The sequence below is a fragment of the Miniopterus natalensis genome, chromosome 2 (assembly GCF_054644295.1).
Source record: "Miniopterus natalensis isolate mMinNat1 chromosome 2, mMinNat1.hap1, whole genome shotgun sequence".
Taxonomy (NCBI): domain Eukaryota; kingdom Metazoa; phylum Chordata; class Mammalia; order Chiroptera; family Miniopteridae; genus Miniopterus; species Miniopterus natalensis.
The window spans coordinates 154609082-154630756 of record NC_142082.1 but is presented as its reverse complement, the minus strand read 5'-3'; the positions used below and the strand labels follow the sequence as shown (position 1 = coordinate 154630756).

Sequence of the window (21675 nt, the reverse complement as noted above, 5' to 3'; positions counted from 1 at the left end):
ACAATGTAGTTACTGAAGATAAGAAATGTTTGGAGATAAATCATTTTCAGCTGTGTGCAGGCACAGACTTGAAAGACCAGAAAAGGCCTCGAATGTTTTTTAGAACAAGGCAAAGAGTAAAGAAACAAAGAAATAAATTTTGTATGGAAAACCGATAGAGTAAGCTTTTCCCTCCAAACTCTTCATTATTAAAAAAAAAACACAAACAGCCCTGGCTGGGTGGCTCAGTTGGTTAGAGCATCATCCCAACATGCCAAGGTTGTGGGTTTGATCCCCAGTCAGGGCACATACAAGAGGCAACAAATGAATGCATAAATGAGTGGAATGGCAAATCAGTGTTTCCCTCTATCCCTCTCTCTCAATCAATAAAAAAAAATAAAGTAAAAAACTTAAAAGAATTATATCATGGTTTCTCATGGTCTCACACTTATATTTTAAAGTTGTTGCGATTTGTCACATTTGCTTTATATTTATATATGTTAGTAGATGGAATATTCTGAACCACTTAAAAGTAGGTCAAAGCATGACACTTCATTCCTGTTTACTTCAGACAGCATCTCTAAAAAATCTTTCTTCTACATAACCAAAATACCCTTATCACATTAGAAAATTAGCCGTAATTTAATAAAAGAATCTAATATTCTCAATTCTCTCAATATTCTAATTTTCTCAGTTGAGCTCCAAATAGTTTTTTGTGGCTGTATTTTTTTAAACCAGCATCCAAACAAGATCTATGCAATGCATTTGGTTGTTATATCTCTTTAGACTCTCTTAATACAGAACAGCCCACCCCGCCACACACACTTTTTTTTCCTTGACACTGACTTTTTTGAGGAGGCCAGTCATTTTATTTGAGTGGAGTGCTGGAGTCCATGGACAAATGGAATTCTATTACTCATCAGCACTGAAAAGAGCTGTGTGTGTGGCCACTGAGGTTCTACATGTCCCTGCCCCAGCCTTCCTCTGTCAACGGAGCAGGAGAGCATGTCTGCTTACCTTGCAAATGCATTAGAAGGCTCCAGCCTCAGAGAGGGCTATGTGCCGGCCCCCAGAGAGAGGGTATGGGTGAGCTGGGGGACCACCACCTGTTGTGAGAGCCCTTTTGTTCTGCTTTGCTTCTTTCAAGATCACCATCAGGATATGTTGGAGCTGGAGGCTGAGCATGACCAGGGCCTGCAGAGTAAACAAGACGAGCAACAAACACATCATGTTCAACGTGAGGATCCTGAGGTGGCCACATCTTTGCAGTTTTCAGAGGAGAACGTCCCTGAACTGTAAGCCCTGATGTATGCAAACGGGAACATATAATCATGTTTTGTGGAGGGGAAAATGAACAGCAGAGAACTTAGGGAAAGCCTGGAAGATTTAAAATCCATACATGAATTAAACCTGGAAGCACTCATGTGCACAAGTAACTACCTACACATTCCAGCAGGAATGCAGAGTAAGGATATTTCTAAGGACATAGGCAAAGCCGTATCACTCAGATAATTTTCTGGATGTGAAAAGTATTATAATTATCATTAAAAATATATTGTTAGGCCCTTATAGGTCCTTTCCCTACTGTATATCTCTCCATCCCCCTAAGATGTCACCACTATCCTGAAATCAATACTTAACATTCACTCTATGCAGGGAAATTAAAAATATATCTATTGTTTTTACTAAATATTAAATAGGCTTTATTTTCTCCATTCTTGAAAAGATCTGTTAAAATGGATATCAAATACATTCCCAAACTTCTTTCTTGAGGCCTAACTGCCTATTGGGCCTATTTTGATGACAGAAAAGCAAACCAACTTGCCATTCAAAGGAAGAGGGTTTGGACCATGTGAGAGGTTTCCCATTTTTTACCTTAAAACTGATCGTAATAATATTTCTGCAGGAGTCAGGAGAACATGTTTTTCCAGCTAAACCACTGGAATACACAGATGGGTCTACAAGCAAAAGAACTCGGAGCTGATCACGTGGGCTGGATGAAGAAAATTAGCCATATTATACAAAAAGTAAACCTAACAGAAAACACAATGAAGAGGTAACTGTAGAGTGCTGGGGTTGGTGAGAAAATAATTAAAATTTTCATAGCTTCAGAAATTTTAGAAACTCTGGGTTTAAGGTGGTAGAGTCTTTAGGATAAGAAGTGTAAAGCCTTATGATTAGAAGTTAATGTCACACCTGTCAGAGTGGCCATCACTAATAAATCAACAAACAGCAAGTGCTGGCGAGGGTGTGGAGAAACGGGAGCCCTGGTGCACTGCTGGTGGGAATGCAGACTGGGGCAGCCACTGTGGAAAGCAGTGTGGAGGTTCCTCAAAAAATTAAATATGGAACTGCCTTATTTAAAATTAAATATGGAACAGCGATTCCTCTTCTGGGAATATACCCAAAGAAACCTGAAACACTAACTTGAAAGGATATATGCACTCCTGTGTTCATTTAGCATTATTTACAATAGCCAAGATTTGGAAGCAGCCCAAGTACCCGTCAGTAGGTGAGTGGATAAAAAAGCTGTGGGGCATTCACACCATGGAATACTGCTTGGCCATTAAAAAAAAAAGGAATCTAACCTTTTGTGACAGCATGGATGGACCTGGAGAGTATTATGCTTAGTGAAATAAGCCAGTAAGAGAAAGATAAGTACCATATGATTTTACTTATATGTGGAATCTAATGAACAAAATAAACTGACAGACAAAATAGAAACAGACTCACAAATACACAGGGCAGACAGCTGTCAGAGGGGAGGTGGGTTGGGGGACTGGGTGAAGGTGAAGGAATTAAGCAAAGAAAAAAAAATTCCCTGGCCGGGTAGCTCAGTTGGTAAGAGCATCAACCCTTACTCAAAAGGTTGTGGGTTCCAGTCCAGTCAGGCACGTGCCCAGGTTGCGGGCTCGATCCCCAGCAGGGGGCACGCAGGAGGCAGCTGATTGATGTTCCTCATTGATGTTTCCATCTCTGTATCCCTCTCCCTTCCTCATTCTCTAAAATCAATAAAAACATATTTAAAATAAATAAATTTAAAAAACGATTCAACCTGTTTGACATGAAAAAAATTAAATTATATTTATTTAATGCATATCTGAATTTAAATGCAATATTTAAAGATGAAACAGAAAAAATAAAATTGTTATCTACCCAATCACTGGTATGAAGAGAATGGAGTTTGGAGTCAGAGGGAGCCAGGTTTGACATTGATAATGACATTTCTTGGATAAGTTAATCAACCTTTTCTAACTCTTGACTTTTATCTTCTATAAAAAAGAGACTAATGACAGCCACCTCATTGATTTCTTGTGTCTGGTACACAATAAACAGTAAACGCAAGCTATTCTTAGAAATAAATTCCTCTGGTCTTCTCAACCATCCTACCACATTCCAAACTCTTTCCCACTGCAGGGCTACTCTTTTGTAGACGTTTTCTCACCTTTCAGTTAAATACCTTCACATGGAGCTAAAAACATCACCATGCCTGTCAGTTAAACCTCTCCTCCCACCAGCCTTTTCCTGACCATCCTATCCAAAATAGTTCTGTTTTCTTCCAATGCACTAATATTTGCTTTTTAAAAGAGTCTGTGGTTTTCATTCAAATCCTATACACTAAATTTTCTTCCCATTTTGAAAATTAAAGCATAATTTACATACAGTAAAATTATGTTGCTCTGCAAGTTTTGAAAAATGTATTAAAAAAATTGTATTGTTCTGCAAGTTTTGAAAAATGCATACAGTTGTATAGCTGCCACAGTGAAGACATGGAACACTTTCGCCACCCACCACATCCCTTTTGTAGTTAACCGCTCTCCCCTGGCTAAGCTGCTGGCGACCACTGATCTGCTCTCTGTCCCTACGGTTTCCCTTTTCCCGTCTGTCACATAAATAGAACGATGCAGTATGCAGCCTTCTGAGTCTATCTTCTTTCACTTAGTCTAATGCATCTGAGATTCACCCATGTTGCTGCATGCATCAATAGTTTGTTTCCTTTGTTGTTACCTAAATATACCATGGTTTATCCATTCGCTAATGGAAGCACATTTTAGGTTTGTCTGGCAATAAAGACACTATAAAAAATTCACATACAGATTTTCGGCTATTCAATTTATTTTAATTTTATTTTTGCTTTTAAATTACATAGATTTTAGAATCAGTTTGTCAACTCTGCTGTGATTTTTACTAGAACTACCATTAATCTATAGATAAGTTTGGGAAGAATTAACATTTTAGTAATATTGACTCCTCCAATTAATGACTAGAGTATATCTATTTACTTAGATCTTTGATTCCTTCTATCAGTGTTGTATAGTGTTCAGTGTACAAATATTTTAGATTTCTTTAGATTTATGCCTATGTTTTCATGCTCTTGGTACTATTATAAATGGTACTTAAAATTTTTCAATTTCTAATAGTTAATTGCTATTATATAGAAATACAGTTGATTTTTGTATATTAACCTTGTGTCTTGTGACCTTACTTAACTCGTTTATTAGCTCCAGTAGTTTTTGTAGGTTATTTGGGATTTTCCACATAGATAATCATATCAAGTGCAAATAGACAGCTTTATACCTTCCTTTCCAATCTGTGTGCCTTTTACTTCTTGTTGTTGCCTAATTGTATTGGCCAGAACCTCTAGTACAGTGCTGAATAGGTGAAGCAACAGCAGCCAGCGGACACACTTACCTTGTCCTTACTCCTACAGGAAAAGCATCAGCTGCTTTTTAAAAGATGCCCTTTCTTAAATTGAGAGAGTCGCTTATATTCCTGGTTTACTGAGTTGTTTTTAACATCAGAATAATCTGAATTTTTTCAATAGCTTTTGATGCATCTATGAATGATCATTTAAAAAATTTGTTTATAACCTCTTGACATGGTGAATTATAATGACTAATTTTTGAATGCCAAACCAGCCTTGAATTCCCAGAATAAGCCCCACTTGCTCATAATATGATATCCTTTTTATATATTGTTGGATTTAGTTTACTAAAGTGGAATTTTTAGATGTATGTTAATGAGAGATATTGGCCTGTGTTTTTCTTTCTTGTAATGTATAGTGTTAGTATAAGAAAAATATTTGCCTCATAGAAAAAATTGGGATGTTTTCTCACCTGTTTTATTTTCTGGATGAGTTTGTGTAGAACTGGCGTAATTTATTTCTTAAATGTTCGGTTGAATTCACCAGGAAGCCACATTGCCTGGCGACTTCACTGTGGTAAGATTTTTAATTCCTTTGTGCTATCTCTTTACAGCCCCACCCATTCATTCCCTCTCACCCCTCCCTAACCCCTGGCAACAACAAATCTGTTTTCTATAATTATGTTATTTCATGAATATTACATAAATCAAATCATGCAATATGTATCTCTTTGAGGTTGGCTTTTTCACTTGGTGTAATTTCTTTGAGGTTCACCCAAGTTGTTGCCTGTATCAACAGTCCCTTCCTTTCCATTTGAGTAGCCGTCCGTGGTATGGCTGCATATAGTTTGGTTAACCATTCACCCACCAAAGACAATTGCAAAATTTCTAGCCTTGGGCTATTATGAAAAAAACTACTTTGAACATTCCTGAACAACTTCCTGTGTGAAAGTAAGTCTTAATTTCTCAGTTGTCTCCAAGGGTGAAATCACTGGGTCACATGGTAAGTCTGTATTTAGTTTCGTTTTAACAGGAACTGCCAAACTATTTTCCAGAGTGACTGTAGCATTTTACATTCCCACCACCAGTGTATGAATGACCCAATTTCTCCACATTCTCATCTCGCTGCCCTTTGGTGTTATCACTGTTTTTCACCTTAGCTATCTGATCAGTTACACGTGGAATGATATCTCGTTGTAGTTTTAACTTGCCAATCCCTCATGGCTAGTGGTGGTGAACATCCTTTCGTGTGTTTATTTGCCATCTATACATTTTTTGGTGAAATCTTTGTGCACGTCTTTTGTTCATTTTCTAATTGGAGGGTTTGTTTTTTAATGTTGAGTCTTGAGAGGTTTTCATATATCCTAGATATAAGATGTTTGCCAGATATGTGACATGCAAATCCATTTAAAAGTCAATGGCCAAGCAAACATTTTAAATTGTAATGAGGTTTATCAATGTTCCCTCTATGGGTAGTGTTATTGGTGTCAAGTCTAAGATCGTTTTGCCTAATCCTAGGTCCCAAAGATTTTCTGTGTTTCTTTTCTAGGAATTTAACTAAGCTTCCATTTTAATCATCTGCCCCTGTGTCATTAGGTCTTACATTTCTTTACTATTATTGAAATTATTTAGCGTGTTTTCACTTTTTTGAATTGCATTTATGTCTTCCTGTTCCAACACAATCACTACCCAAGAGACTTCTTATTTAGGAATAGGATTTCATTTTTTAAAGATTAAAATTGATTCTTCTAAAAAGATTAAAAAAAATTGTCTGTTAGGTGATTTTTCTTAGTCCACAGATTTAGCCCCTCTCTTGGTCTGTTTGCAGCTTATTAAATGAGGTGATGTCCTTGGAGGGCCAAATTGAAAAGCTGGAGTCACACCAGGACCTTGACCCTGACCAGGGGGTAAACATCGAGGTAGGCTGGACGATTGGAAACAACAATTGGGAAGTTGTGGGGATGCTGCCCCCCACCCCTTATATTTTTTAATAGGTCATAACAAAAATTAAAACCCATCTTCTGTCACAAGGAGGAAGGCTATTGGCAGTCAGTTCTGAGCACCTTTCGCCTGGATACCGCCACTTCTATTCTCTGATAACATAAAAAGGCTAGATTTATTTTATTCTACCTAGAAAATCAGTCAGACAAATTTGATAGGTTGACATCTTGATGCGTCTTAAGATAATGATGAATACCGTAAGGGGAAACTCGTCTTCCTCTTTGTATCCCAGCACCTAACAGGACAGAGAAGATAGTCACGGAACAAATATTTCTGAAGAATCGCCTCCTCAGAGTGAGAGAGAGAGATTTGCATGTCTTTGTTTTCTTCATTGGGAGTTCTTGCGTTGGTTTTCACTCCTAAGTTTTCCTCTTGTTTTGTCTCCTTGTGTTTCTTACAGAAAGGTCTTATTTTCTCTTTCATAAAGAGTCACAGACTGGTGTTAGAAAGGTAGTGATCAACTCTGGAAAATAATTAGACTTTAGAACCCTGGATGATACTTTTTCTGCTCTCCTGAACTTCAGGCCTTTGAAGAAAAGCCTCTAAAAAAGGAAAAAGTCTGTGTCTAGCTTCTCCCCATTTTTTATTGAAATTGCCAGCCTCTGCTTTAGCCAAAGAGTTTAAATTAAGTGGATTTTGGAAAAAGTAAAGGAGCAATAGCTCTTTTGTTGTAGGAAGGTAATGTAATTTAGGCCTCTCACATATTAAAAGTCATCTACAGATTAGCACAGATTTATTACCAAGGAAAAAATTACTTTTAGCTGTGACTTGGTCCAATTTTTCAAAGTAGCAACCCCATGATGTGCTAGTTGAAAAGTCAGGACTTTTTTCACTGTCCTTGGGCTTTGGAGATTGCAAAATATGAAAACAGGGAAAAAGACTAAGGTCAAGAAATACTCTGCCTGAGAAAACTTCCTGCAGAGGTCAGCTGTATTACAGGAATGTGGATTTCAGCAGGAGTCGGGGCTAGGGAGGGGTGAACATCAAAAGAGTGGGGAGGAAGATAGAAAAGCACAAAAATAAATGAGAGAGAGATAAAACACACATGCCCACACATGCACACACACAAATAAGGGCTTGGGATAATATGAAAGGGAAAGACATCACAAATATTTAGGGAGATTCTCTCTGGAGTTACACAGCTGTGTATACACTGAAAAAAATAGACACACACTTAAAAATTAAAAACAGCCCAAATATCCACCAACTGATGTGTGGACAAATTGTGGCACATGTTGTATAGTGGAATACTACTCAGTAATAAAAAGGAATGGCCTTCTTACTCGTCCAACAACATGAATGGATCTCAAGTACATTATGCTAAGTGAAAGAAGCCAGACTCAGAAGATCCCATACTTCGTGATTCCAGTTACGTAACATTCTGAAAAAGGCAAAAATAGGATCAGAAAATAGGTTAGTGGTTGCTACAGTCAGTTGGGTAAAGGGAGGAAGAGACTGACAAAAGGGCACAGGAAATTTTGGGTGCAATGGAAATATTCCATACATTGTTGTGGTGCTGATTATTTGACACTGTGCATTTGTTAAAATTCATAGAATTGCGCACTTTTAAAAGGTGAGTTTTACTGTATATAAATTATAACCTCAATAAACATAACTTTTAAAAAATTGACACAAATTCTATCCTCAGTAGGTCTAATGGCTGATGGGAAAGCTTGCATAAAAACAAATGCAGTAATTTAATGAGTAAGAAATTTTAAATATAATTGTTACAGGTGCAGTCAGTAGGAATGGCTGTAGGTTTCCTCTAGTGAAGGGAAAAGTGAACATTGTTAGAAACAGGTATGGGAACAGCAAGCAAACTTTGGGAAAGTTAAAGGAGAAATAAGTTAATGAACTTTTAAAATATCACATGAATTGGCTCATTTATTTCTCATATAGAAATGAAATGACTCAGCAAGCCATAAAAGAGGAGGGACATTTGGTAAAAAGCATTTAAACACACACACACACACACACACACACACACACACACACACACACACACACACACACACACCAGAAACAAATGTAAAAGAGCTTTAAGCTAAGAAAAGTCCTTTGAGGTGGCTTTTGGGTGTTGCCTGCTCTTGAGGCCCCAAGTCCATGAAGCTTTCTGAAATCTCCATATGAACATCTAGACTTTCATTTTGAAACTGACTCCCATCTCAGTTATCTTTGATAAATGCTGTATAAAGATATTTTCTATGTAAACAAACCAGGGCACTAAGTAAAATATGATTATTATATCACAGCTCTTTTCTAAATAAGTAAATCCCACAATTCAGGGGTTGGTAATGAATGAACTTGGTAAACATAGGTATAGACTATACATTCTCTATAGCTATTTGAAGGCAAATACTCTTATTCCTGGTATCCAACCAGTGCAATGCCTAGCTCAATGGCTTCTTACAAAGGATGTGGCTAATAATATCTTGTTGATTTAATTTAATATTGATTTTGGAGATCGGCACCCAGAACAGTAAGGGAAAAGTAGCCTCTATTAAATCTCAAACTTCTTGATCATGAACTAGCTTTCTTTTTTACAACTTTTGTTTTATGCCCTTTGTTTTAAAGGAGAAGATTATGGAAGTTAAAGAACAATTAGGAGAAATGGATAACAAATTTATCCAGGTAATGATAAAAATGGCTTTATAATTAAGGAAGAAAAACAGTTCTTCAAAGAAATCTCAGATTTAGAGAATTTTAGTGAATGAATCTAAAGTTCAGTGAAAGATAGAATTGTGAACCTAGAAGGGAACTTACTGTCATTTAACCTATGCCCTCATTTTCAGAAACTCAGAAATATAAAGTAACTTGCCCATATTTCCAGATGAAAAGAACCAGTCTACTCTTGCTCTCCCATGAAAAACATAAATATATGTATATATTTTAATATATACATTATATATCTAAATATACAAAAATATTTAATATATATTTTTAAACATATAAGTACATATATATTTTTTTCTTTTAACAAAAGTAATACATGCTTTTTTTTTTTTTAATTCTCACCTGAGCATATTTTTTCCATTGATTTTTTTAGAGAAAGTGGAAGGGAGGGAGGAGTGGGGAGAGATTAATCAAAGGACTTATATGTTTATAAGCATAATCCATGGACATAGACATTGGTATGGGGAAGGCCTGGAGGTGGGGTGGATGTAGGGTGGAGGGGATCAATGGGGGAAAAAAGGGGACATCTCTAATACTTTCAACAATAAAGGTAAAACAAATAAACAAACCAAAAACCACTTTACAATTAAGTGGTATCAAAATGAGTGAGGTTTTATTGTATAAACCAGAAAAACATAATTTTAATTTTACCCCAAATTGTGGGTGCTTTTTCAGGTTGATGCTTGTAATGAAGCTCATGAATTAAAGGAGAAACTCATTGCAAAAATAGAGGTAAGATTTCACTGTTACACAAGTTCAAATAATGGTAAAATAAACTGATTTAAATATAAATACAGAGGCAATTCTTTCTCTAGAAGTTGAGAGTATACCACATACTGATCTCTTTTTAACCTTATTGCCATCTTCTTCCCCTCTTGGCCTTCTGCTTTGGGCCAACAGAACATCTCACAGGTCTGGCAGATTCCCAATCCCTCACACCCCTGGGCAGCTTCCACATCTCCTCTATCTGGAGCTTACCCTCCATGTATACAGATTACCCTCTCTTCAAGGCTCAGCTCAAATGCCGTCTCTTTCAGACCTTCCCTAATCCCCCTTAGGTAGAAAAATGATTCTGAACTCCTCCCACAAGATCTTATACATTGAGATAAATGTGAATGAATGGGTGAGTGAAACAATGAATGAATGAATCAACCGGTCACCTGCTCAGAGGTGCCTAATCATCCCACTCTCTAGAGTAGATGTCCACCACCAAATCTCAGCTACTCTGTCTCATCACCTTATTTATTTTCTCTTTAGCATGTATCTTAATCTATAATATCTAATGTGTATATGTGTTTAGCATTTAATTCCTTGTCTAGTTTGTTAAGCAAAAAACAAAACAAAACAAAATGCACATGCAATAGAACACACATTTCTCATTTATTTTGTTAGCCGCTGTATCCTAGAACAGTGCCTGGTAGGAGTCGCTCAAAAAAATGTGTTCTACATGGATGAACAAATTGAATAGATAAATTCAGCACAAGGATAATTGTTTTCCTACATGGACAGTCCAGCAAAGATTAGCATGTGGGTTTTGCTTAATTTTATACCATGGTGCTAACTTACTCCGTGATAGCGTCTCTTTCTAATAGGCGAGAATGCCTGCCAATGGCCTCCCTGAGGGACTCACACGTGATTTGCCATGTGGGCCCCTGAGGTGTTCTAGAGGAAGAGCACTCAGCATCATCTGCAATAAGACTGGCAGACATCTAGAGTCATTTTTTTAAAATGATAGTTGATTGTTCTTCTTCCCAGAACTTTTGCAAGGACATGACTGTGCTGAATGCAAGGCTGGGGATGCGCCAAAAGCAAGAAGAGAGCACAGACTCCCAGAATTCTGAAGAAACGGGTTTGGAAGAAATGGAGCCCCTGCATCTTCAGGCTCCAGCCCCCCCTTCAGTGCAGAGCTCTCCTCCTCCCATTAAAATATGGTAAGTCAGAGAAAGGAGCTTTCGGGGGCTGGACAGAGGCCCTAACATGTATGAACTACAGTAAGATTAAATTTCTTCAAGTGTTAATTAAAAATTTGTTTCACCTCCTTTTATAAATTATTTGTGTTCTTTAAAATCATAGTATTATTTTATTTATTAATTAAGCTTATTGGGGTGACAATGGTTAATATGAACACACAGGTTTCAGGTGTGAGTTTCTATGTTACAAGATCTGTATACTGCTCTGTGTGCCCACCACCCAAAGTCATATCTTCTCCTGTCACCATATATTAGGAGCCCCTTGACCCTCAACCTCTTCCCTCTGCAACCACCACACTGCTGTTTGTGTCCATGAGTTTCAGTTTTATATCCCACACATGAATGAAATCATATGGCTCTTAGCTTTTTCTGGCTGACTTATTTCACTTAGCATGATATTCTCAAGGTCCGTCTGTGTTGTGGCAAATGGCAGTGTTTCATCCTTTCTTATGGTTGAGGAGTATTCCATTGTGTACATGTGCCACGTCTTCTTGATCCACTATTGGAGGACACTTTGGTTGTCTCCATGTCTTGGCTACCGTGAATAATGCTGCAGTGAACATAGGGGTGCATATATCTTTGCAAATACATGTTTTTGAGTTTTTCGGGTATATACCCAGGAGAGGGATTGCTGGATTGTATGGTAGCTCTATTCTTAATTTTTTGAGGAATTGCCAGACTGCTTTCCATAGTGGTTGTACCAGCCTACATTCCCACCAGCAGTGAATGAGGGTTCTCTTTTCTCCACACCCTCTCCAACACTTGTTATTGCTTGTCTTATCGATGAAGCCACTCTAGCAGGTGTGAGGTGGTACCTCATTGTAGTACTGATGTGCATTTCCCTAATTGCTAGTGAGGCTGAACATCCTTTCATATATCTGTTGGCTGTTCGTGTGTCTTCTTGGGAAGCTGTTTGTGTGTCTGTTCAGGTTCTCTGCCCACTTTTTGATTGGGTTGTTTGTTTGTTGTTGAGTTTTATGAGTTCTTTCTATATTTTGGAAATTAAACCTTTTCAGAGCTACTGTTTGCAAATATCATCTCCCACCTGGTTGGCTGCCTCTTGGTTTTGTTGTCAGTTCCTCTTGTTGTGCGGAAGTTTTTAGATACAGGCCCATTCATTTATTTTTGCCTTTACTTCCCTTGCCTTTGGGATCAAGTTCATAAAATGTTCTCTACGACCGAGGTCCATCAGTTTGATATCTGTTTTCTTCTATGTAACTTATTATTTAGGGCCTTACGTTTAGGTCTTTGATCCATTTTGAGTTAGTTTTTGTATGAGGGAACAAGCTGTAATCCAGTTTCATTCTTTTGCATGTAGCTTTCCAGTTTCCCCAGCACCATTTATTGAAGAGACTATCTTTACTCCATTGTGTGTTTCTGGCTCCTTTGTCGGAAATTATCTGCCCATATACATGTGATTTTATATCTGTTCCACTGATCTGTGTGTCTGTTTCTGTGCCAATACCATGCTGTTTTGATAGTATTCTTATTTTAGATATAGATCCATTGCATTAGATACAATACAGATATAGGTATATATGTCTTTCTTATTGCTTTAGATAACTATTTGTACGTAAATCTTTAAGGATGGTTTCTGCAAAGGCGATGCAGTCACCTCCACCAAAGAAGCATACTTGCTAAGCAGATTCAGAAACCTCTGTATGCTGAACAGGATGTCTCTCCCTTGTACAGTATTGAAGACATACATACTGGAAAATTCTCACACTTTGAATTCCTTTCTAGAGATGCCACACCATCACATATACTCCGAGTACATATACTTCTGATTCTTTATCCCCAGCCACCAACACAGGTAGAATCTTCAGCTCCCTCTTCTGTTTGTGCACTATACCTTGCATGTAATTCTGAGGTAGAGCCCACAGCATATTATTGCAATTAGTTTAAATCTGTCTCCTAATACTCCATGGGCTATCTGAAGGCAGAAATCTTGACCATTTGGGGACTTGAAATGTAAAAGATATTCATCATGCTCAACCAAAATTAGTAAGTGAGGAGTGATGTCAATGAAAATGGTGGAGTAAAGACCCCAAGAAATCAACTAGAGGGCTGAAAAAAATGAATCAATTTATTTAGAACCCTGTATATTAAGGATCCCAGTATCCAGAATATATAAAGCACTTTTACAATCCAACAACAAAAAGACAAACAACACAATTTTTTAAATGAACAAAGAAGTTGAATAGACATTTCTTCAAAGAAGATACCCAGATGGCCAACAAGCACATAAAAAAATGTTCAACATCATTGGTCATTAGGGAAATGCAAATAAAAATCAGAAGATACCACTTTACACCACTAAAATAACTATAGTTAAAAAGACAGACAATAACAAGCATGTGGAGAATTTAGAGCCCTCAGATATTACTAGTGGGACTGTAAAATGGTACAGCCACTTTGGAAACAACTTGGCAGTTCCTGAAAATGTTAATATAGAGCTACCCTATGACCCAGTCCTAGGTATGCACCCAAAAGAATTGAAGATACATGTTCATGAAACACCTGTACACAAATGTTCACAGCAGCGTTATTCATAATATTTAACAAGCAGAAACAATACAAATATTCACCAATTGATGAATAGGTAAACAAAATGTGGTATATCTATACAATGGAGTATTTTCAGCCACAAAGGAGAATAAACTGCTGATATATGCAGACATAGATGACCCTTGAAAACATTATGCTAAGTGAAAGAAGACAGACAAAAAAGACCACATACTATATGATTCTATTCATATGAAATGTCCAAAATAGGAAAACCCATAGAGATAGAAAATAGATTAGTGGTTGGCAGGCCTGGGGGTAATGGGAAATAGGAATTGACTGTTCACGGGTACAGATTTTCTTTTGGGATGATAAAAACTTCCTGAAATTAGATAGTGGTGATGATTGCACAAGCTTATGAATAAACTAAAAGGCACTGAATTGTATTCTTGAATAGATGTGTGAAGTAGAAGCAATTATTTGTAGAACTACCAAGAGATAGCCAGTGGCAATAATGCCAAGAAACTTGACTCAGGCTTATAGAATCCACTGAGTCGGGTCACAAAATAGATCCATAGTTAGCTTGAACTGTATTCTAGATTTTTCTCTTCTGAAATGATTTATAGATGGTGATTATCTCCAGGTAACTGGATTATCCATGACATTTCTTTTCTTCTTGGTGTTTTTCTGGATTTTCCAAATCTTTTACCCTAATCATGTATTGCATTTCTAACTAGAAAACAGTAATGGAAGGACATAAAAGCAAATAAATAAAATATATCATAGGTACAGCTCAGAAGGAGGAGTCCTCAAAGATTTGGAAAAGCCTGTATTACTTTATAAGGGTAAGTCTGATGCCAGGACAAAACTGGTGATAGAGAGGCCTGAATTCCATTGGTCACATTGTATTTTGTGTCCTGAGGAAAATCTAACTACCCTGTGCGTTTGTTTTCTCCCAAATAGGCATCACATACCTCATAAGTGAGGCAAAGATGGCAATAATCTGTGAGAAGAACATTTAAGAAGAAAGAGCCCCAAAATATTGAGGGTTTCATTGTTTCAGGGCTATAGAACCTTAGAATTCCAATGCCAGTCCTAAGATGAACTTAAGTGCTCAACTACTCCAAGCTCCTTTTGCAGATGTCAACTGAGGCCAAGAGAAGTTCATTTACTTACGTGAAGTTATAGAGCTACCCTGGGTGGAGGTCCCAGGAGTCACGTCAGTGTTTTCTTCACAATGTTTTTAACACATGTTTTCTTTCCTTGTAGGAAACGTGCACTGAGGATTTTCATCATATTTTATGTCCTCACCTTCACTGTACTTTCATGTTACATATTATTTTTTGATGCTACATTTATCTTTGAAAGGGTGCTCCCCACAATGCTTGGGCGGCGCAGAATGTGGGAACTACGGGAGATTATTGCACCTTTCTTAAATTTGGAAGTGGAAGACTTGTTACCTTCCTAAAGATACTGGTACCCTACTGACTTTCTCCCCAATAAAATTCTGGCTGTTCTTGTATTATGGTAGTTAACTTAGTTTTTTTAAAAAAAATACTATAGGGTGTTTGGCAAAGGACATTGTAGTCATGTGGAAATTGGTTGATCACAGACAGAAAAAATTGAAACTAGTTTGTCTCTACCCTTAAACACACAATGACTTCTAGAATCATTCCATACATCGATTAAGACATTTACTTCAAACCACTAACCTCTCTCCTCCCCCAACCCTGAGGACACTGAGACCATCAAGTATTAGTTTCCTTGGTAATTTCACCCATTTGACCTCTGATGTCTCAGAAAAGAAAGCACAGAATTCCTCTCCATTGTTTCCAATTTTACTTAAATTGGATTGAGGCAATATTTTGGGTATAGTGAACATTATTTAGTCTTAGTCCCTCCCTAACATTCATTTATGGCTTTGGTAACAGCATCTTAATTTTGCTTTGAAAGAAGTATCTTTTTCCAGTGAGCATAATTATAAGTGGTTCCCCATTGCCCTATTAGTAAGAGTTGGAACTATGTTGAATCAGACAATCTCCAAGAATGAGAATTTTGAGAATTATATGAAGAAGGGAAATGATTGAAACTTCCATTTTGTGAGCTAGCTCATATCTTTTTCTGCTTAAGTTAGCCAGAGTTGGTTCAGTGGCTTATAATCAAATGAAGCCTAATTGGTGTGGTAGTTTTCAATCTCAGACTGGAGCATTTTTATCCAGAACTTTGTAGGTAATGGGGAAATAGTAAACTTTATTTTCAATGTGAAAAACAGTTATAATTGAACTGTGTAAGATTAATAGAACCATAAAGAATAAATTGTGGTAAGAGGGCAGATGGAGTGTGACATGTCAGTTAAAAGGCCATTCAGTGGTTCAGATGAGCTAGAGGGGTAGAAATGGGAATGAAAAGATGATGGGTGAAGTAAACATTCTAAGGGTACATTTTATATTTGGTTGTGTCATGGATGTGTGGTTGGAAGAGTGGTGACAGGGAGATTGTGGAACAAGGTTCCAATTCTCACACTTGAATGGATCTTGAAGTATGGATAATATTTCACAGCAGAGAGGAGGAAAAGGCATTTCAGAGAAAAGACACATGGATAAAACAGAAGCCATGAATATAAGGCAGTCAAGAAAGTTGGTAGAGCAAATTGCACAATATATTTGTACATTACTTAAAAGTCAACATTATGCCCCCTTCATTTTTGTGGTCTCTCTGGTACAGTCATTCCCAAATACTGGTCCTTTGATTGCATGTATCAGAATCACTTGGGGAGCTTTATACATTAGAAATTTCCAATTCCAACCCCAGATATTTTGATTCAACAGAGCTAGTGTGGGAATCAGGAATCTTATTTTTAAAAATCTCCCCAGCTAAATCTAATACTAATGCAAATTTTGGAACCATGTCTTGGTACACTTTAGGACAAAGCAGTGCACATAGTAGGTACTCAAGAAATACCTGTTGAAGTAAATTAAATTATATGTTCTTATCTTTGTGAGCTCCCTAACATTATTGTTCAATAATTTGCATCATAGCAATTTTTCCAGTGCCACCTTATCACTCCCTTGAAGTAATCTTCAAGTCCCTTACTGTCTTTTTGTCTTAACATTGGAGAAATCACCAGGTCTTCCCAATTCTCCCATAGCAATTTTCCCCAGGTCAGCTGCCATTCTTTGTATTAATAATGTTTCCATTCTGATAGGCCTTATCATACAAATGTATTACTGCTGGGAAAAGCCAGCCTATTGTTCCAACTTTCATAGACTACTACTATATACACAACTTTAGAAAAGACTCAATTCCAAATGCCACTTGTAGCCTGGGATCTTTTATAGCCAGGAAACGATATCAGTTGCTAGAAATGTGAAATTTGCTTGTAAGTGGTTCTCAAGCTGGGATGTTTAACAGAATTCCACCAAGAGACATTTAATAATAATTATACATTTGTTTGAGCATCTCTTCCAGAAGTTCTGAATTTTTAGATCAAGGATGAATCTCTAATATCTTCTATTAATAGTTCCCCTTGACAATTCCTAGCATTCAGAGTTTAAGAGCTGCTATGCAATGTAATGGGCAAAAGCTACCTGAGGCTACAATTTGGCTGAGATCCCATACAAGGCTAACCAAGAAGTGACTAATTTTAGAGAGGAGGAGGAGGCCTGGGGGATGGGTGAGGGAATTTCCAGGCCACACAAAAAGGGAAAAAGCCAGAAGCTCTGGGAACAATGAGTAATATATTCAAAAGGTCTTGTGGTGTTGAAAGGATATGCTGAAAGACAGATTTTAAAAAGTCACAGCTAGACTTGTTTACAGATAAAGGGACTACTCAGACCAATTTGTAGACAGAACTTGGTGTGTGCTTTTTAATAATCTTCAGGTATTGTTCGATACAGTATCAGCTGATTTATTTGTAAAACTAGAAAAGAAGTGTTGAGTTTAAGTAACTCAAATAAAGCTAAAAGTATTGTTATAATCATATAACACTATGAAGTAAGGTAGGGAACCCAATTCTTTGAAAGAATAAATATTTTACTAACTTTCAAGATATATTTTATTAGGATTTTGACTAAGACAAAATAATTTTCCCTAGGGAATGAATATCCTTAAAGTGGGAATGATACTATTTCACATCAATTTATTTTCAGTTTGTCTGCTTCTCAGGCTGGAAAGCTGTATGTCACAATGTCCTGCTCTACCCAGAGAGGGAAACATTTAGTAAAGTACTGTAATATTATTAAAGTACTGTAATATTAAGCTGATATAAATGTATACATGTGGTAATTCAGCTAACTACTTTGGTTGGTTGGGTCTTATTTCAGATCTTTTAAATGCCATATTCAATTGCATCAGCGGCTATGTTCAAAATCACTCACTAAATGTCAGAATCACTTTACAAATATGGTCTTGGTTTTGGACTAGGAGGAAAGAAAACGAGTGGTCACAAAATCTCTATTTGTCATTTTTTTTGAGTGAGGAGAGCTATGACATAGTGAAAAGAGCTTTAAACTTGGATTTGAAGTTGAATTAATCTGCTGCCAAATGTGTGTTTGGTGGGGCCGCCTAATCCCACCCGCCCAAGTGGATCCAAGATCTCCCTCCCCAGCTGCCCAGAGTGTTGGCTGCTGAGAGTTCACAGCTAGGATCCTCCTTTGGACCTGCTTTTGGTTAAAGAGACCTGCTTCACCTAAGGTTCCTCTTCTTTCCCAATGGTAACCTGCATTCAAAGACTGATCCAGGCCAGGGTACATTTCTGAAGGGCCATCCCAGACCCAGAGCTCCTCATGGCATTGGTTAAAGTCACTAGTATAACTGTGTCCCAATCCAACTTCTCCCTCTGCCCAGTCCTGTTCCCATCATCCCCTTCACAGGTGACTGTGAGGGTTTTCCCAATAAACCCACACTCAAGTTTTCATTTCAAAGTCCATTTCCTGGGAAACTTGACCTAAGACGCCTGAGGAAATAAATGAAGACTAACCAAAGGAGAGCAAGCAAAGGCTATTTATTCTGAGTTCGCTGGAGCAAGAAAATCCGTCACATCACTTGTGATTTAACAGACTCAAGGAAAGAAGAGAAGTGGGAAGCTTTATAGCAGAAAAAGACGAAGGCTGCAGGTATGCCCTGATTGGAGGCTGTTGGCAGAGGGAAGTTATAGGCGGGCTAACTAAAAGCAAGGCATTCTATATAATGTTGGGGGTGGGGGGAGTATATTTAACTTTTTCTGGTTGGTCCTAACTTGGAAGGGGGACAAAAATTAAGGAAGCTGTCAGTTATTAATCACATCATTGTTTACACATGTATAAATTGGGGAAAATATTATCTGCCTCATGAGATAGTTGAATTAATAGGTTGGGTATTATTATTTTATTATTATTACTATTATTAATTACCATGGACAATATTTTTTTGCAGTGATCCATACATTTTATTACATTTTTCTTATTATTTTATAAAAATACAAATGTAAAGCCAAAAAAAGTAAAAGGGCTAATACTACAGTTTAGACAAAAACTAATAACATTAAATGTATCCAAAGCAGTGACTCTTGAGATAAGCATACTAGAGCAGCTGGTCAACAGGAGATTGAATTGTGAAGAAAAATAAGGTAAAAGAACATGTACAGATGACTGAAAATACATCAGTGAAAACTGAGTCAATATATTTTTATGAATAAATGTTTCCAAATTTTTCAGGTAGATATCCAGAAGAGGGATTTCTGGGTTATATGGTAGCTCTATTCTTAATTTTTTTTGAGGAACTTTCAACAATGAAGTAAATAAAAGTTGTTTTAAAAGGCCACCTACCAAATGGAGGAAGATATTTGCAAACAATACATCTGATAAGGGGCTAATATGCAAAATATATAAGGAACTCATACAACTCAGCAAAACACTTCTCTTCTTTCCTTGAGTCTGTTAAAACACAGGGGCTATACCAGTCTACATTCCCACCAGCAGTGAATGAGGGTTCCCTTTCCTCTACAACCTCTCCAGTACTTAACAGGTACGAGGTGGTATTTCATTGTAGTTTTGATTTGCATTTCCCTTATAGCTAGTGAGGTTGAGCATGTTTTCATATACCTGTTGGCCATTTGTATGTCTTATTGGGAAAAGTGTCTGTTTAGATCCTCTGGTCATTTTAAAATTGCATTGTTTGGGTTTTGTTTTTGCTGAGTTGTATGAGTTCCTTATATATTTTGCATATTAGCCCCTTATCAGATGTATTGTTTGCAAATATATTCTTCCATTTGGTAGGTGGCCTTTTAAAACAACTTTTATTTACTTCATTGTTGAAAGTATTGCAGACATATCCCATTTCTCCCCCTTTACCCTCCTCTCCCCATCTCCTACTCCACCCAAGGCCTTCACCTGCCTATTGTCTGTGTCCATGGGCTGTGCATATATGCTTATAAGTTCTTTGGTTGATCTCTTCCCACCCTCCTTCCCCACTTCCCTCTGAGATCTGTCAGTCTGTTTTATGCTTCCATGTCTGTGGCCCAATCTTGTTCATCAATTTGTTTTGTTCCTTAGATTCCACATATAAGTGAGATCATGTGATGTTTGTCTCTCTCTGACTGGCTTATTTCACTTAGCATAATATGCTTTAGGTCCATCCATGCTGTCTCAAAGGGTAAGAGATCTTTTTACAGCTGCATAGTATTCCATTGTGTAAATGTCCCACAGCTTTTTTTATCCACTCATCTACTTATGGGCACTTGGGCTGTTTCCAGATTTTAGCTATTGTAAATTGTGCTGCTATGAACACAGAGGTACATAAGTTCTTTCTGATTTCCTAAGAATCCCAAAACGTTATTTTTAACGTGTTATTTTTTAGCATGTGAAATTACGTAACTAAGAACTGGCCTAATAGGGAAGAAATGATTTTGAGTATACTTCCTGAAAGTCTGTATCTTGAAGTAAAAATCAGTGAACCACAAAGTTTTACTCCTCTCTTTCTCATGTTCCATTCATAGTCTGGCAGAAAATCTTGTTGATTCTACCTTAAAACCTATGCAGAATTCAAGTACTTCTCACCACTCCGAGACCAACTGCCCTACAGGCCACCATTATTGCAAAAATCTATCAATTCTCTCTTTGATTCTCCCCGATTCCATCCTTGCCCACATATAATTAAGCAATCATGATGATAATGTTATATTGTCAAATCACATTACCCTTCTGTTCTAAAACCCTTCAGTGGCTTCTCATTTCTTGTAGAGTAAAAGCCAAAGTCCTTACAATGGCCTTTAACTACCTGTGTTTGGCCCTCCATTAGCTCTCTGACTTCCTTTAATCATACCACTCTGTTACTCACTTCACCTTGCTATTTCTGGAGCACATCAGGCACACCCTTACCTCAAGGGCTTTGCCCTGCCTGACCCCTCTGCCTGGCAGCATCTCCCCCTGAATATCCACATGGCTCATGCCCAGAGTGCCTTCATATCTTAGCTTAAATGTCATCTGCTTAGCCTTAATAAAAAAAGACAGATAATAAGTGTTGGTGAGGGTATGAAGAAATAGGAAGCTTGATATATTGCTGATGGCAATATAAAGTGATATAGCCATATGACCCAGTAATTCCACTCCTAGGTATATACCAAAAAGAACTGCAAACATATGTCCACACAAAAACCTGTACATGAATGTTCATAGTAGCATTTCACAATAGCTAAAAGCATAAATAATTCAAATATCCATCAACTGATGAATAGATAGGCAAAATATGGTATATCCATACAACTGAATTATTCAACCACAAAAAAATGAAGTATTGATGCATCTACAACATAAATGACCCCTGAAAATATTATACTAAGTGAAAGAAGCCAAACACAAATGGCCACATATTGCATGAGTCCATTTTTATGAAAATGTCTAGAATAGGCAAATGCATAGAGATAAGA

At 37.3% G+C, this 21675-nt stretch overlaps 1 protein-coding gene across 2 annotated transcripts; it reads left to right on the top strand.

Moving 5' to 3' along the window:
- The first annotated feature begins 1140 nt into the window (after positions 1-1140).
- Positions 1141-15240, top strand: SMCO2 (single-pass membrane protein with coiled-coil domains 2). 2 transcript variants are annotated; one of them, XM_087813940.1, is made up of 7 exons: positions 1141-1274; positions 1889-2035; positions 6452-6542; positions 9199-9255; positions 9973-10029; positions 11053-11228; positions 15042-15240. In XM_087813940.1, the coding sequence occupies exons 1-7, from the start codon at positions 1141-1143 to the stop codon at positions 15238-15240; spliced, it is 861 nt and encodes a 286-aa protein (XP_087670066.1). The 2 variants fall into 2 exon arrangements, with proteins under 2 accessions (XP_087670066.1, XP_087670065.1); XM_087813939.1 differs by lacking the exons at positions 1889-2035; positions 9199-9255.
- The last annotated feature ends 6435 nt before the right edge of the window (positions 15241-21675 follow it).